This window comes from Periplaneta americana, chromosome 9, assembly GCF_040183065.1.
Source record: "Periplaneta americana isolate PAMFEO1 chromosome 9, P.americana_PAMFEO1_priV1, whole genome shotgun sequence".
NCBI lineage: Eukaryota > Metazoa > Arthropoda > Insecta > Blattodea > Blattidae > Periplaneta > Periplaneta americana.
In genome coordinates, this window is record NC_091125.1 from 87,119,402 (window position 1) to 87,138,093 (window position 18,692).

Here is an 18,692-nt window from a genome sequence, read left to right on the forward strand (position 1 = left end):
AATATGCTCAGTCAGTTTAAGAGAGCAGTGTATTATTGTATTATGATAAAAAATTATTGAAAGAATTTTAGTTTTCAAATGTACAGAAATTTGATTCGAACAGATGTAACATTGAAAAGAGCCACCGGCGTGGCTCAGTCGGTTAAGGCGCTTGCCTGCCGGTCTAAAGTTGCGCTCGGGCGCGGGTTCTATCCCCGCTTGGGCTGATTACCTGGTTAGATTTTTTCCGAGGTTTTCCCCAACCGTAAGGTGAATGCCAGGTAATCTGTTTCGAATCCTCGGCCTCATCTCGCCAAATACCATCTCGCTATCACCAATCTCATCGACGCTAAATAACCTCGTAGTTGATACAACGTCGTTAAATAACCAACTAAAAAAAGATTGAAAAATTCCTTTGCAGAACGAAAAGTTACATTTGTTCGGATCAAATTTTTGCACATTTAAAGGACAAAACTAAAATTCTTTCAATCATTTATTGTTATAATACATTGCTCTTAAACTGATTGAGCATATTGGAAATTAAATCACTGACGTTCCTAAAACATCGAATGAAATGTTTCATATAAAACAATTTTCATTTCGAAAAGGAAGCGAAAACGAACAAAATTGTATTAAACTTTTTTTATTTGAAATATCTCAAATTATAACCCCCTGAAATTAAAGATATTACTTACGGTTCACTATATATATAGGCCTATATATCGTAATAAAAGAAGTCAGTCTCAAACTGTTTGGACTCGATAAAAAACTCAGGCGCCGTATAAAAATCTTTAGTTGCCATGGCTACCTGGCTCCCGGGGTTTGTTTACCTCTGCACATGATTTTAAACGGTTAACTGTGTACTGGTAAAATATAATAAAAAATGCTTGCATTATCATCGGGGACGGGGAAAAGAACTTAATAGATTCCGTAGCGAATTACAATAATTCTTTAAAATTCCAACTCTTTTGTCTACGAAGACGCATGATTTTACAAATTACAGAATTTCAGCAGAATATGCTAAGTCCTTTCTTTTTCCGGTTTTTTTTTTTCCCTCGTGTCTCTTGTTAAGTCCTCGTCTTTGCACAACCCTTAAGCCACCCAGTAATAAGTCTTGCAGATGTTTGTTTCAGTTGTTTCTTTTAATTAGTCGGTCATTTAACTTGTCGAACAAACATGCTCGTACTTTGTATACAAATTTCTTACAACGATTGATAAAGAAGTAAACAATTCCAGAACCAACCTGGGGAAGCGCATGGCTTGGTCACGAAGATCTCATTACAGATTAATTGAAAGGTTTTCTGCTTCACTTTTACAAAGTTATGGAAAACAACAAAAAATATTCTGAAAAATTCAAATTTTAACTGAGCTTCTTTCCTTTTTCAGAGTATGTTCTAGGTACCCAGGAGTTTCATTTTATCGCTCATCCATTTATTACAATCGGGAAGTTACGGGTGTGAAATATTGTGCCACTATCATTAACTACAACATAAGACATAGCAGATATATATATATATATATATATATATATATATATATATATATATACACACACACACACAGATTGAACCGTAATGCCATCAATTTCAGGGGCTTATTCTTTGAGATATTTCAAAGATATATATACAGATTGAACTGTAATGCCATTAATTTCAGGGGCTTATTCTTTGAGATATTTCAAAGATATATATATATATACACACACACACACACACACACACACACAGATTGAACCGTAATGCCAATAATTTCAGGGGCTTATTCTTTGAGATATTTCAAACAAAAAAATGTTAATACAATTTTGCTCGTTTTTGCTTCATTTTCGAGATTAAAATTGTTTTATATGAAATATTTCATACGGTGTTTTGGGAAAGCCATTGATTTAATTTTAAATATGCTCTCAGTCAGTTTAAGAGAGAAGTGTATTATGATAATAAACTATTGAAAGAATTTTAGTTTTGTCCTTTAAATATGCAGAAATTTGATCCGAACAATAATATAACTTTTCGTTCTGCAAAGAAATTTTAAAATGTTACATTTGTTCGGGTCATAGTTCTGCACAGTTAAAGGACAAAACTAAAATTATTTCAATCGTTTTTTATCATAATACACTGCTCTCTTAAATTGATTGAGCATATTGGGAATTAAATCAATGGCTTTCCCAAAATAGCTATGAAATGTTTAATATAAAACAGTTTTTATCTCAGGAAGCAAAAACGAACAAAATTGTATTAACCTTTTGTATCTGAAATATCCCAAAGAATACCCCACAGAAATTAATGACATTACTTGCGGTTTATTCTGTACACAGCTCCAGGAGCTTCCTTCTTTTTTGCAATGAAACGATTGGGAGCTCAGCTCCACTGTAACTTACTACCAAATGCACAAAATCACACCGTTCTTGTACTAAAAGATCGGGCATATTTTTTAACGTATGAAACAAACGAAACATTAATTTGACCATAAAGTGGCGCCACCCCCATTTTGCAGGGAGCACTTCAATTGTGTGGTCGTACGTTCCGATTTAGGCGCGATTGTTCCACCTCTGAAATAATGTCCCACGTCTCACTAGACAGTTCGATGCTAATTTGCTTTACTAATAAAATTCGATATCTTGATTCGAAATTTAGTGGACATTTTCATAGAGTTCTAATAAAACTGGTATCAATAATATAAATGGTAATTGGTTTCTAATAGAGAAAGATTGATAATGATAACTACTATTAACTCGTCGGTTTTTTCTGAGTTCTTACATAGATGTCTTTGTAGAGCAGCGAAAGGAAAAAAAATATTGAAAGTTCCAATTTTTTGGGCCGTTTGCTTTTTCTTTTAAGATTGGGGAGGCAGTTTGATTTTGATTTTAAACAAATTTAAATAAAGCTTATTGTTAACTTGGCTGTAGTTCAATCATTAAGAGAGTTAAGCTGTTCTTTTGCAGGCTGTATGTCTAGTTCCGCATATTTTTTCTTCATAACTTACGTAGAGTGGGAGTCATTGGGTACTGTGGGTATTTTTATTAATAACGGAATTAAATTCATTCCGTAGCTCAGCAGCCAAGTAATGAAAAAAAGCAAGCGATTCACAAAATCTCATGGAAATAATTGTCCAAGAAGTGAGACACAACAAACGAGTATTTATAATCCAACTCTGAAATAGTGGCATCCATTCAGAAACCTATTTTTGTTTTCCTTAAGGATGGTCTTACTTTGTGGGATAGAATGGGGGAGTATGGGTCAGTATAGTTGTGCTGTCAAGTTACCTCTCGCGCTGTATTACTACTCGACCACAATGCATCAGTTACTTAGGTTTCTAGTATTATATTATAGTCCTACTACTATGATTTTGTAATTCTCAGTTATTACTCTTTTAATATTTATTTCATTTCATTAAGGCTACGCGCATGAAACAAAATAAATCTTACAATTTAAAACTGTGCGTTAGTTTTAGGGAACTTTATTCTCTGTCATAACTTTACAAAACTCCCACTCCACTTCTTCCTGCCGGTTTATTTGTTTCGCGCAGGAAAGTGCCATGAGTTTGGAGCTGAACTATACTAGTACTTGACTCAGCGGACCGTAGATCTGATGGCTGGCAGTATTGACGCAGAAGGAACACAAATAAACAAGCAATCGGCACACTCGCCTACTGATGACAGCTGCCTTCTTTGTGTATTTTGCATATTGTTCCTTTGCAAATGCCCAAGGTGCGAAGTAAGATTTCTGATGAGGGAGGGGGCATAAAATCCTAGATAGTGAATACCATACATAAAATTAATATTATCCTCATTCGATACGGCTCAACGCTTGGTCGCACTGAGTTGCTTGTCTTGCATCTTGATTTCTTGACCATAATAACAATTATATCCGTGAACAGGCTTAAGATAAGATGTGTAATTCCCAAGTTATTGATTGTTGTCAGCTGCCGGTGATGATAGTACATCAGTATTATTTTTTTTGCTTACTTTTTACTTTATAAAGTACATATACTACTATTAAAACAGTTATATTTTGTGAGGGGGGGGGTAGAAGTTATCCCTGGCAGGGATGTTAATATGAATTTGTGAGGGGGGGTAGAAGTTATCCCTGGCAGGGATGTTAATATGAATTTGTGACGGGGCATAACTTTCCAACAGGGGGGAAATCCCCCCCATCCCCCCGTTAATTCGCACCCTGCTAATGCCCAACATTTTGACGGTCCTTTCTGTGGTTTTCTAACGATGTCGTGACACCATTCTTCTCTGCATCACAAAATTTCATAACATTGTGAGTCTTTGTGCTTGATGAAAACATTGCGATTCGAGCAGGCTGTGATGTATTGTGACTGAACTTGCTGTGTACTTATTTCCCGCTCGGCAGTTTTCTACGTTTTGTCGTAACATGTTAGGTTTACGTTGCGCGTAGTCAGGTTATATATACCAAGTCTAGTATATAGGCCTACAGTCACGAAGCTCAATACGTAGGGAATATGCATCCGATTGCAGTTGAACTGTGGTTGCTAGCCACTAGGATCGCTACTATCACACAGTCTATTGTTCCTAGTACTCTCAGTTGCTAACCGCTTGGAGCATTGTCTCGCGGGAAATGCAAAAAATTACCTCAAGCTTCGTGACTATGTTCTAGCCTAGACTGTGGTTATACACTAAACGAGTACATCTATTCGAACACACTTAAACAACAGTGTCGGCATGGCCAAGGAATAGAATTGGATATCTAAAGGGAGATCATCACATGATTTACGTAGGTAGTAGTTGTAATTAAATTTTAAAAATTAATAAGACAAGCCTTACAACTAACTGATGTACCGATACTACGGACAATCATATCGATACATATAGAGTACTGTACATTCCCGGAAATAAAACCTCAACCAGGTAACGTATTCAAATCAGGATTTGAAACCGGATCCGCTCGTTTCACGGTCGGACATGCTGTTACTCCACAGCGGTTGATAGCTTTTTTGGTCTACTAACATTCACGACAGCCCGAAACTATAGAAAGAAAATAGATAACATATGAGAGCGCGTGAATTGTTACGTTTCTACTTTGTTTTATTTAAATTGTGAACATATTTATATCTGAGATTGATAATTACGCAGAAAATGGAAACCACTGTGTCGAGTATGAATTTTGTGTGTATGTAAACATTATTTTAAATGCTTGAAATGTACTGATGTAATTATTTGTAATTTTAGGAAAAGAGAGTAATTTTCATTCATGTTGTGTCATAATAACCGATAATATACAGTGACTGGCGAGTTTAGAATTATATACATAATAACAATAACATTCATATGTGTTTAGGAAACATTGGATATGATATGAAGTATTAATTATTTTTGAATTCCCTAGCAAGTACTGAACTACATATTATGTTCCTGTTCGTGAATGCTTCGATGTATGAAGTCGGTGTATACTCAGGTTCTTACACCTATTTACTTTCTCCCCGGAGATAGATTTCACTTCTTATTTTCCTCTTCCTTAATAGTCTAATACTCTAATGTACTGTACCAAATAGAGTTTAATTACATTTTCAGATTTACTTCACGATTTTCTCATACAGAGCACGTCAAACCTACAGTAAATTACCAGCATTCTTACATACTATGAGCACAGTTTACTATATACAGTCACGAAGCTTGAGTTTTGAGGGTGCTAGAAACAATAGACTGTGACGGTACTATTTTGCATTGCCTCTAATGAGGCGATATTAGCGATCCTAGTGGTGAGCAACTATCTAATGTTTGCATATTTACTACGTATTGAGCTTCGCGACTGTATATACTAGACTGTGCTATGAGGTTGCTATATGGCGGGCAGTGATGTACGAGTGTTAAGGTGGGTTTACACTACGTGCAACATACTCGCGCAACTGTTTCGCGAGAATGATTCGCCCTACGGCTGTCTTGCCCTTACCGTTTACACTGAGTGAAGCGTCGCGCGAAACAGGCACGAAAGAAGATGAGCCTTCAATTTCGGTAAAACAACCACCATGTCGTCGTGTTCTGTAGTTGTAATTCCGAGTGCTGCATCCGCGTTCGCCGTCATGACAATGCTGTAGCCTATTTGAACAAGAAAAAGAAAACGAAAGGACGTTTTGTTTTCCTCGACCTTTCGCTTCTGATGACCTCATCAGAGTTTTCATTTCTCATTTTTGATTTCAGAGTAGAGACGAGCTGCTGTAGGATCGCGTTCATTTCATTCCACGCATCCTACCTTTTTGCCTGATTGTGATGGGCTTTGTCTTTGGGATCCCACAAAACGAATGATTTTTGTACAATTCGATGAAGCGGATGCTTTCCTCTTAGTTCATTTTCTCGCACGCAACAAGTATCGGCGTTCACACTACACGAAACGGGAGTAGCGAGGCTCTGTGATGCGCGTCCAAAAAAAAAAAAAAACGACTACGGGGTGGCTCGCCGCAACAAGTTTCGGGGTGGAAGCCACGTCTACACTATGCGATCTTGCCTCGCGAAACAGTTCGCGAGTGTGTTGCGCGTGGTGTAAACGCACCTTCAGGTTTTCCCGGCATCTATTTGCCTGAAGTCCGGCAAAGAACACAATGCGTGGTTTTTTGCAATATAAGTTGTTGCACTTAGCCAGCGACACAATTCTGCTGGCAATTTTATATTGTCAGTCTGTCATTCAGTTGTGTGAACTGTATTGTGAAATACGCATTTTTAACCCTGGTTAGATACACAGTACTGCAACGTATTTTCTTCATAGGCATATCAATTGTTCGTTTTGTTAGAGTACGCTTTGGACAGTGTTTCTTATTTGTCGAAAACGGAACAAGTTTCTTGACACTTGATAAATATAATTTAACTACGTGTGTAGCCTGGAGAACACAGCCGAAATTTACATAAACGCAAGTTGTATTACTTCTCTTTCAGTATACTGTATATATTTCAGTGAGAAAAATACGTTCCTGTCTTATGCATATAACTTTGGTTAAAATACGCATTTCTCAATACAATTCACGCAATTGATTGAGATTGACAATGTAAAGTGCTAGCAGAATTGCGTCGCCGGCTTAGTACAACAACTAATAAGGCAAACTCATGCGGTATATCCGTTGACGGCTTAAGGCAAACAAGATGCCGAGAAAACCTAACACACTGCCTGCCACGTGGCAACCTTGTGGCTCGGTAAGAATGCCGGTAACTTACGTTTGACTCATTCTATATATAACAGAGTTACAAATACAATACCAATAGCAGTGTAATGTTTAACGATACTTTTAAATGCTTTAAATACAGTAATATGCATGATTTGTTATTCAGTTTACCGCCATTAACGTGAATCAGTTTTCAGTAGCTGTCTTAACGCCGAGACTAGGTACTTTTAAATTAATACCAGTGTTTCAGTACTCGCAGAAATGACCAGAATCTAGGCATTTGGGATCCTGGAATCTCGGCGTTGTAAATTCTACATGTTTACTTAAACGGAATATTTTCATTAAATTTCTGCAATGGTTAATCTGTAAAACTTCTCCTTTGAGGTTTTATTGTTTGGTACGATTTTAGGGATTCTGCTAGAACTCGCTTTTTTGAAGATGACTTGTTCCAATTTAATGTATAATGTAAATCAATTTAAATCTAGCTGAGCGATGAGTTCTCCCATGTTAAATATGAGTTTCAATTGTCACTTTACGTAGCCAGCTACATTTAATTTCATCAACTGTTAAACTGTTCCTTTATTCTGAATAATGTAATCCCAGAATCGTGAAATTCGATATCGAGACAGGACTAGGAGTAGAACTGGTTCTGTTCCGTTGCCAGTGAGCAAGTTCCTAGAGCACATTATATATTCACGAACACTGGCGTACAAAAGAGCTTCCCGTGGATATTCTGGCTGCTCCATATGTAGGGTTGAGTTCAGTTGCCTCTAATAATGCCTTGATCACGCACACGAACAAAAGGATTTAAGACTGGTCGTGTCGTTAAATTGTGGACTCAGCTGTTCTGAATGGTCTGTGAAACGGCAGTGGGTCTACTGTGAGAACATGCATGCACTGGGCGCAGAAAAGACAGCAAGCGTAAGAAATACGCCAGTCATTCTCATTAGTTCAAGCGAAGCATGTAATAAATACTAATGGTAATCCGTGACAGGACATTTGTCAAGTTCTCGTAGTGGGGGTGAGAGGGAACTGGCCAGCTCCCTAACTAGCACGCAGTATCGTAGCGGTTAAGGCTCTAGGCTACAACAGCGAAGGTCACGGATTAGATTCCCGAAGGGCCCATGGATTGTCTAATTGACCTAATACTTCCGGCTGGCGTCGAGTCAGCCTCTAACAGGAACTTCCTGCGGCATGGTAATTCGGTGCGAAGTATAATAACCTCAGTAACAACATTTTGGAACAGATATCGCATTTAAAACATCTAGAACTAGATATATCATACAATATGAATACGTGAACAAAAATTAAGAAAATAAACCATTAAGTATCTTCTCAAGGTTTTGTTAACTCGCATTAATTACAGAAGCGAAACCTGAATTCTTAGAAAAAAATGTTGAAAACAACTCTGACTGTGAATTAAAATTTTTTGAAGTGCACACTGTTGCACTTTGTCGGTTACATTAAAAATGAGACAGTTACGAGAGATTTTGGTATTTTCTACTAATGAAGAATAGGAGGAGTCAAAGGAACGTGCTTGTAGAATGGACGAGAATAAACGACAGAAAAATCTAAATCTTTCAGGCCTTTAGGTAGAGGATGTCGACACATACCCAGTAGCTTATTTCACATTGGGTGATGATAATGATCATGATAATTATTTAGATAAATAATTTTAGGCCTACAGAATCATTTAGGAAATGACACGTTTATTTACATAAAACATAAATAATAGGCTAATAATATTAGATCTGTATAATTTATACCCGGTTTCTCGAACGTCAGATATCGATCCTATAATGCTATCGAATGGATAACTGAGGTTTTTGCGTTTCTCGAACGTGAGATAGCCCTATTGGTTCGACAAGTCGCTGTTAGCTTATAAGTCCGTCAACGAGGAGTTATCCATTCTGTAATTATCTGCGGGCGCATGCGTATTATGAACATTCTGAAACTAATGTTTTATACCGGTACCTCTATTATTACAACTGTATGTTTAACGGTTGAAATAATAATAATAATAATAATACGAGGGTGATTCGGAAAGTTATTTCCGGTCTCGTCTGTCAAGCACAGGAGTGGCGGTAGCAGCGTCATCTTTGTTCTGTTATGTAGCTTGGGTCAGTACCCTCCCGACAGTGTCATTGTGAAACGAATTAAGTATAGCAATTGGAAGCCCGCGGAGTTAAGGTAGTGGAAATCAAAATTTTAAATAAAGACGTTGTAATTTTATGCCAAATCATTCGTAATAAGAACGTGCAGTTAACCTTATTCATTTTAATTAATACTCCATATCCGAATATTCTCCTCTGATTGAGATTTTGACTGATATGTAATCTATTATCAGGCAGTACATCTCACTTGACGATATGTGTCAGAAGAAGAACAGTTTGTTTGTATGCATCTGAAATCTGACTAGTGTAATATGTAGCTAGTCGGCGATGTATGCAATGGAGGGGAAAAGGAACTGACCACTCTACCCCATTATCTCTTGGCCTAGTTGCCGCATAAGTGGTGTCTTCTTGATATCGCTTGTGACGTTGAGACCTATCTTCGGACAGTTGACTAAACAACAATCCGAATATTGGACTACGCGGACTCTGACATTCCGCCCCGGTGCGGTGTTTGTCTAGAAGTGTCTTATAATGTCGTAGAAATGTCATGTAATGTTCAATACGGACATGCCAAAAGTATTTAGCTACTGTATTCCTTAATGCGTTACGAATGGAGCTTCCAATGTGATAACAGCCCTGTGTTTTCAGGATCGCATTGCAAGAGAGTGCGTATCTTTCATTGTTTGATCAATAGCCTACTAATAGAGAGCAAGATGTTTCACCACGAGTCATTAAGTGCATTGTGTAATATGGAGTACTCAAGACGTGACTTTCGAGCGATGATTTTATATGATTTTAAGGTTTTAATTTAAACTTAGAAGAGTGTCGTAAAAATTGGACAAAAACTTTCGAGAAATCAATCTCTTTACGAGAAACAATGGAATTGGTGTCGTGAATTTGAAAAGGATCGAGGATCTCTTGAATACGAACCTGTTTCTGTTGGTTACACATTGCATTTACGCCCGGAAAGATTGTGATTGTGAGTAAAGTGGAGGAAGAAGATCCCCGGTAACCTTTAGAAGACTCTCAACATCGGATCAATAACAGCACAATCAGTCATCCATGATCATTTGCATCTCACGAAGCGATGTGTCCATTGGATGCTGCACTCCCTCACTGACCATCAGAAAGCATTCCGAGTCGATTGGTAGCAATTTATGCTTCATAAGTTAAATTTAATCAAGGTGAAAATCTTCAACATTGTCACAGGTAACGAAATGTGGATGTCCCGAAAGTAAACAATCGCGCGCGTGGTGCTTGGAATACGATCAACCAACAAAAGTGAGAAGAGGACTAAGTGTCAGAAAAAATGACTGCGTGTTTCTTCTCGATAAAGAGGCACACTGTGATCATTTCTTTTGAAAATCAATTCAGAATGGTATAAACCTACAAAGAGGTATAGTTCGGGATCATGTTGGAAGTTCCGTTACTCAAGGCCGAAGAAGGAACATTTCCTGCTGCACCAAGACAATGTTCCTGTATACAAGGATTTTTTTTCATTCTTTTAGCCACGAAGGCATCATAGTGCTACCACATCCACCCTATTCTTCAGACCTGAATCATGCAACTTTTTTGCGTTCCCTATAGTCAAGGAACAGCTGCACGGACACTGATTTCCTTCGGATGGTGAAGCCATTGCGGCTTGTATGAAAGCTGTGAATACCATAGGAGAAAATGTGTGGCAAGAAATATTTTCCAAATGGTTTCAGAGGATGAAGAAGTGTGTAAGTGACAGCAGAAATTATTTTGAAAAACTGTGACAGTATTTTCAAAATTGGTGTGTTTTTTAGGGAACAGCTAAACATTTTTACTGTACTCCTCGTAAGTCCGCTCTATACTAGTCTTAAGGCCAGGAAGCTACTGTAACCATGGAAAAATTGAAATGTTTTCACTCGTTTCCCCGTAAGACCAAAAACTCTTTCTGGTTCATATGATTTTGAAGTATTGCATATTGCCTACGCATCTATGCAGGCGTTGTTGCTACGTGGAAATGTTTTAAATAGTGTACGTAGGCTACATCGCAAATCTAGTAATGAAATTAAACTCTTCGCGCAAACGGACACTATAGAAACGTTTTATATTTGCTCAGAGAGGGCGGTTTCCCAGCTCCTACCTTTACGATAGCAGTTCAGCAACAGACAGGGTTAAACTTATTTAAAACTAATTGACTAGCATCATACAATACACACGTTCTACTTGGCACTTTATAATATTTTCTGGGATTTATGGTTGATGTACCATGTTTCTTTTGCACATTATGCGAACCTCTCTTTCGAATGCTGCTATCGCTTCGACTGCTTTCTTCTGCACTTGCTGAAGCTCTAAAAATGAAACAAAATGTTTTGAATTTTATACTCTGCCTGCTTGCTTTGCGCCAACGTGATACTTTATCTGTAAAATGTTATGTTTTATTTAACGACGCTCGCAACTGCAGAGGTTATATCAGCGTCGCCGGATGTGCCGGAATTTTGTCCCGCAGGAGTTCACTTTATCTGTAGATGATATCATATCACACTACGTAACGGTCTTCTTCAGTATGTATAACAGAGCTTTGTTAACAAAGTGTACCGGTACCAACACCCTGGAGGTGCTACTCTTAATTCGTAAAAGTTAGCCAAAGTCCGTTTTTACAGAACTATCCAAACGTCTTGCACATCTTAATAATGAATTTATTACGTTTACTTACATCAGTTTTCACTTGAGTTACATCATTTTTCACAACATATGCTGAAAATGGCAGCCCCGTTCAGTAATGCATGTACGAACTCTCTTTACCATGTTTACGGTCACTTTTTTGAGCACGCGTACACTGATGTTGTTAATCTCCGTTGTTATGTTCCTCTTTAGTTTTTGTACACCCTTCCTTTGAGATAACCCCACTGGAAGATATCTGAGGACGTCAAACCGGGGGAACGTGGGGGCCATAATCCTTGAGAAATTATATACTCACCAAGAAACTCGCGCGAAAACTGCATGGTTTCATTAGATGTGTGACATGTGGCACTGTCCTGCTGGAACCAACAATCACGTTCACAATTTTATTGTCAAGAAGCGCTGATCCACAGTCTTTAAAACGGGCGATTAATCTCGTTACGGTCGAATTGTTAGGCACTGCCACATCCGAATAATTCCTACGAAAGACAGGAAAAATAATGTTCAACAAAGAAAACTCGTTGCTCTTGGGAAAACGATATGTTTCCCGAGCAATGAACAAAGGACTACTGGAAGCGTCAGCGTATACATGCATATCACAATGACGTCTAGGTTTGTTGCTGTTAATATCCATGATGCTATCAAGCTGTAGCCGATAGCACTTTCCAACTGCACTACTTAATATAGACACTATAATTTTTAATGTGCGCGACTTTTGGATTGCTCTGTATTTATGTATTTTACTAGCAATATGTATAGATCTAACATCTTGTATTTGGACGTGGCAAGCGATTGAATATGAGTAGTGTGCGAAAATTGTTCCATGTTTTCAGTAATTCTGAAACCGTGTGTAATATATTCATTATGAAATAAAAATAAATTACTTAGAAAGCAGCATCGCTTTTTTGCCTACTATTTTCATGAAATCTAAATGTCCGCGATATTTCCTTAATTATAAGTAACTATAAATTTCTCAAACCAGTATTTGGAAGGACTGGTGCAGGTTTAATTCAGAATCTGTGAAAAACACACGAACAGTAATACGCACATAGGCCGCCTACTCGTATCGACGTATCAGATAACTGCTCCCATAGATCCTTTAGCGGGAAAGCAAACACTATCAGCAGTCATCGGATTATATTCACTAGTAGTTCTAAATAAGACGTATGGAACAGGAAGTAAACGTGAAACGATAGCATTCGTCATCTCTCACCAACAAATATTTGTTCTGAATAGCGTCGTTTGGGATGAGGGTAAGGTCATTTTTAAACCAGCCATTAAGAACGGTGACGGAAACATTGCGTACATTTTATTACGTGGATTAATATGCATAGTTTTAGAATCTGTGCTGGTCTTATGTTGATATATCTACAATGTAGAATACATTCCAGACTTGTAAAAGATCTGATTGTATCTCTCTGAGTCACTGTGTTATATCAGCAACTTTACAACTGTTTGATTGGGACTTATATCAGTGCGTGACATAATGCTGCCAAGAATGTGTCTTTGTGGTGCAGAGAGTTGAGTCCTCAGCGAATCTAGCTTTGATTCATTTTATTGAGAAACTAAACGGAGAAGAAACATATCACTAATTCTCGTAGTATTTTCTATTGTTTATGCATATTTTTTATGTAATAAGCAGAAATGTGGTACTGTGCTTGTGTATATATGTACTATCTGTGCCACGAGTAAAGAACCCTAGTTTATAATATACAAATCTAATTTTATTACATACCTATTTATTTCAATTTAATTTAAACAAAACAAAAACAAACATTCCAATTAAGATATTGAGGAGGAAGTTTAAAACCAGTGTTAATTTTATTGCATTTTAGGTTTTACCCCCTCATTTCCCCACCCCTTTTGAAATTTCAAATTGCACCCCTATATTATGATACTCAAATTTTAAATAATTCAATTATATTAATTTAGGTATACATTTCATTCATTTGTTTTACAACCTTTGTTTTCTATCGTCGCCTGGCAACCTGAATTATTGTTACTGTCGGTTGTAGGATGAAAATACTGTTTATTTTGAGTAATTAACTAAAATATTACACTGTGCAAATAGTCCTATCCATAGATCTTGCACCATTCAGGCGAGATGTTCATAATGAATTGACCGAACATTGTCTATAAGTTATCTCTTCATAACATATTGTATAGCCCTATAGAGTAAATCATTGCAGGTCCAGGCTGGTAAATGTTCAAGCATGTACAGTATTATTAATGTTATAAGATGAGGCATTTGGAAACCAAATTTTCTCAAAAGAGTAATGACAAAAGAAATGCAAGGAGTCTCAGTGAGATTCTTTCTGTGGGATGAGGTGGTCGGACGTGATACTGACTATTTAGTACCTAATCCGAATATATTAATATGCGGGAGACCTTTTCCTCTGCACTCATTGCGCATTCTTGACTTGTACATGCGACTCTTTATCTTTACTATGACAGACATCAGAAAATAATGCCTTATTATTAATTTATTTTAGATGGAATACAGGTAAAATGTACAATGAGGCTGTTCGTAACTTTGTTCATGCTAGTGATCATTATTATACTGCAGTGTATTGAAAAGCAGTGATTGTGAGGAAATCAAGGAAAATGTTTGCAGAATTCCAGAAGATTCAAATTTCTCACATGTCAGGATTCTTTATTAGTATAAGCAGCATTTTACAGCCATGATCCTTTCTTGCGTACTAATTGCCATTTCTGTCAATCTTCTTATTCATCGTTCTCGAAGTCATATCTCTTCCAAGCTTCCTCTTCATATTCTTCGTCTTCATATTTTTTTCTCACTTTCTAAGCCCATATCCATTTCACCTTGATCTGTAGTTTTGTGGTTTTTATTATCTCAGCATTATCTTTCATCGTATGCCACGTCCACATTTCTCACTGTCAGTTAATGTTATTCTGCAATATCGACGCCAAAAATCTATTTTCATCAATCTCCATTTTTATCAGGTACACCTCGGTCTCCCATACAGTTTTGCCATACATGTTGATATCTTCCGGGATGGGTTTAATTGTAATTTTGATTTTCTGTGAACTGTAGAGTACATAATTTAACTATCTTATTACACATTGTCCCTTATTGATTCGTCGTTCCGTTTCTTCATGACTTAATCCGCTACTGGCCACTGGTAGCCAAAATATGTATAATTATTTACACTTCTAACCGTAATCAGTGTTGCCAATTCAGCGGTTTTCCCGATAAATCTAGCTTTTTTTTTGGATAACCGTCTCGCGGGTAAAATTATGTTATCCCGCTTAGCGGGAATACTAGCGGTTTTTAATCTTTAAAGTTTCTGAAATGAAATTCATATTAGCATTATAAGCGGCTTTCATAATTACATTTAATTCGTTCAGTGTTTGTTTTGTGAAATAATGGATGTGTTAATGTAGTGATAATTCCATATTATATAGGCCTATGTTACCGTTAAAACCCGAAATCCGTCAAACCAGTTTCAGCTAGTAAAAACTAGTTTAAGCAAATAAAGATAGAAAATGAGTTTTCGTATGATCTAGAATCAGTGTCAGGTCAGGTTAGGTTTGGTTTGTTTAGGTTTTTGTTTGGTAAAAGCCTAAAAAAACCTAAACAAACCAAACCTGACCTGTCATTGATTCTAGATCTTACGGAAATTCGTTTTCTATCTGTCTGTCCGTCTCTCTAGCTTTTAAAACTAGTTTTTACTAGTTGAAACTGATTTTGTCGAATTTTGGGTTTTAACGGTAACATATATCGTGCAATAAGAATTTTAATATGTTGTGTCCGTGATAAGTGTTCAAAATTGCTTTATAGCGCCACATTGGCAATTAAAATAGTGTGCAATATTCGTTACATTGGCGGGCGGATGTCGTTACATTGGCGGATGGATGCTCTATCTTGACCGTTATTATTATTATTATTATTATTATTATTATTATTATTATTATTATTATTATTATTATTATTATTGAATAAGTATACATCAAAATCTAGAGATATTTGTTAGAAAATCGCGGATTTTCGAAAGCCATCTAGCGGGATTATACGAACATTGGCAACACTGACTGTATTGTCGTTAAGTTCTAGACTTTATTGTTTTCCTACCAACATATATTCTGTCTTTGAAATATTAAAGTAATATACCACTTTGTATAGTTATACAATTTTTTATTATGGAATTTTACAAATAATAAAAAGGAAGCATTATTTTCTGACTGTCTCTCACAAAACAAAGAATTGTGATCTTTGTGTGCTAATAGAATTCAGTTACAATATTTAAATTAAATGCAGGAAGTGTAACGGTTATACCTAAGTACCTAATATTTATTATGGTAGAAAGTTACCCGTGCTTTATTGTAAAAGGGTTTCACGTCAAAGCAGCAGTTTGCAGTTGATTGCCTGCTCTAACAGCTCTTTGTATGTGTGACGCCTTGATAGTCGTATGTTTACCATGCTTTCTACTGGATTCAAGGTAAAACTTCTTCGGACAATTAAAAAAAAAAGCCAAATGAGCCTCTTTATACGTACATAGTTGCCTACCCTTTTACTGCGTACGTATCTTCTTGCTTCCATATCTACCTATCAACCTCCGTACCTATCGAATTGCATGCCCGCATATCAATACATATCTTAGCTGTAGGCCCTATTGTCTTAGGCATCATGCATTGGATTAGCTATACGGAATGATTGATGATTCGAGTTCTCATAAGGGAAGACATTTTGTAATGATGCCCATTCAGCATCATGATAAATTTGGGGAGCTACAGTGAATAGCGAAATTCCATTTCGTAAGCCAGCTTAACGGCTGCGGCTGAAGAGAATCAAGTTACCCCAAACTGGTTGAATGATCTTACATTTAAAACGATGATGTTTGCTTCCCTTCAAAAGATATACAGTATGTGCCATAAACTTGGGTTCAACTGATCCCGTTCGAAGCATGGTAGACACTAGTGTAGAGCACCCCCCAGTGCCACGAGCACGTCCCCCCCTCCTGAACTCTTCTCAACGACTCAGAGTCTGCAGGAGCTGGCGCAGCAGTCCCGCAACCAGCAGTCGTCAGGGGGCAGCTGTGTCATCCGCAACCCCAGTACCGTCACTCTGCCACCCACCTACGAGGCCCTCATGGGGGCTTCGGCGTCTCACGGGGGAGGGGGCGGGGGCGGCGGTTCCACAGAAGCACCTCCGCCCACGTATGAGGAAGCCATGTTCCTTATTGGTGATGAGAAGCTCAGAGTCGTCCTGGAGGAGTCCAAATATGCAGCAAGGTGAGTCCTTCTGGCTACATTTTCTGCGTGAAGCCAATAAGAAACATGATATTTCTTAGCAAGATAAGAGGCATGATCGAGGTGGAAACGAGAACATTTTATTTTATCTGAACAAAAATAATTTTTAAAAAGTACCAATAGTTTCGTGTAAAGGTAGGTCACATATCGCTACTTTTGCAGCGCTGCAGTATAAAAAACTGCGCAACTCTCGTACTGCGACGTGTGAACAACGGTGCATCCCGAAAAGTAGCGGCTGCCGAACCAGCTGCCCGCTACTTTTTCATGCTGCGCGCAGCTTATAAGTAGCGACGTGTGAACAGGGTTGCCGCAGCATTTTTTATATCGGTTTTGTTGAAACTTCTGCTGCGGTTGCGACCAGTGTTGCCACCCAAATGTGCCAATGATACTTTTATTGTTTGGATATATTTTAATGTTAGATGTGATGAAAATAAATTATTTGTAACAGTTACGAAATGTACAACCAGTGGCGTATACTGGTTAAAGGTTTGGGCTACCGCTGACCCTATTATTACACAAAATATATCTAACAATTACTTTAATTTTAATTACTATGGTAAAACTAATAATACAAAATTATTACATTATGTTATATTATAAACTTTTTCTTTTGTAATTTCCTTGGGCTACCGCCGCAAAATACGCCCCTGTGTACAACACAGTCTGAGTATATGTGCTGACGATATAATTATTTTTTTTTTTTAATTTTCCGTAGCGTAATTTCAAACAGAAGAGTTGCCAACATTGATTACGTGAATATGTTGTTGGTTATCGTTTAAGTATATAGTCGTTTTTAAAAGCTTTATAGTAAAAATAATGGCAATTTCTGAATACTAGTTAGGACAGAAAAGCAAATAATAGATAAGTAAGCTATTGCATGAGTTTCATAATAATGCGAACATAACTACAAAATGTACGAGAGTTGCACAGTTTTTTGTACAGCAGTGCTGCAAAGGTAGCGACGTGTGACCGTACCTTTAAGCTTTAAAGTGATTAGACAATGTGAGTGGTTGTACTCGTAATGTCTGTGAATTACAGAATAAAACAGTAGGAAATTAGAATACCATTATTCTCACAGAAGTTTTTCAACAGGGCCATTTAAAAGTGTTATAGGCCATTCGGTATCTCGTGAAACATACCTGCGCATCAGGGGAAGAAGTGGACTGAGAAACTTCTGTCCCTCGCTACGCTTCTACTCATAGCAAGCGGGCTCACTTACCCCCACCATAAGGTTCTTTCTATATGCTACGGCACACGCAAGTACTTGGTTTTACGAGATAACGAATGCCCTATACATGTTAAATAAAAATCTTAATGTCATATCACCTCGTTGCGTCTGTTATATCTATTTAGTGTTATTTCATAGTGTAGTCAGTCAGATGATGGAGACAGTGATGTTTTTAATATCTCAGGTTATGAATACTGATAAGTTTTTTGTCGTTTAGATTTTAATTTAGAATGTATGTGAATGTGAACAGTTCTTTTCTCCTTCAGGTCATCTTTTTACTGTACATGATGGATGTTTTTATTATATGATAATGGGATTGAGAAGTTTATACCTCA

At 37.3% G+C, this 18,692-nt stretch overlaps 1 protein-coding gene across 2 annotated transcripts in view; it reads left to right on the forward strand.

Annotated features, from left to right (window-relative positions):
* Positions 1–18,692, forward strand: part of LOC138706197 (uncharacterized) — a 120,096-nt gene that overhangs the window by 78,876 nt on the left and 22,528 nt on the right. The window contains exon 3 of one of the 2 annotated variants that reach the window (XM_069835220.1): positions 16,861–17,111. In XM_069835220.1, coding sequence (XP_069691321.1) covers positions 16,861–17,111 — 251 coding nt within the window. The remainder of the gene's footprint in view (positions 1–16,860; positions 17,112–18,692) is intronic. The other variant, XM_069835221.1, reaches the window with a different exon arrangement.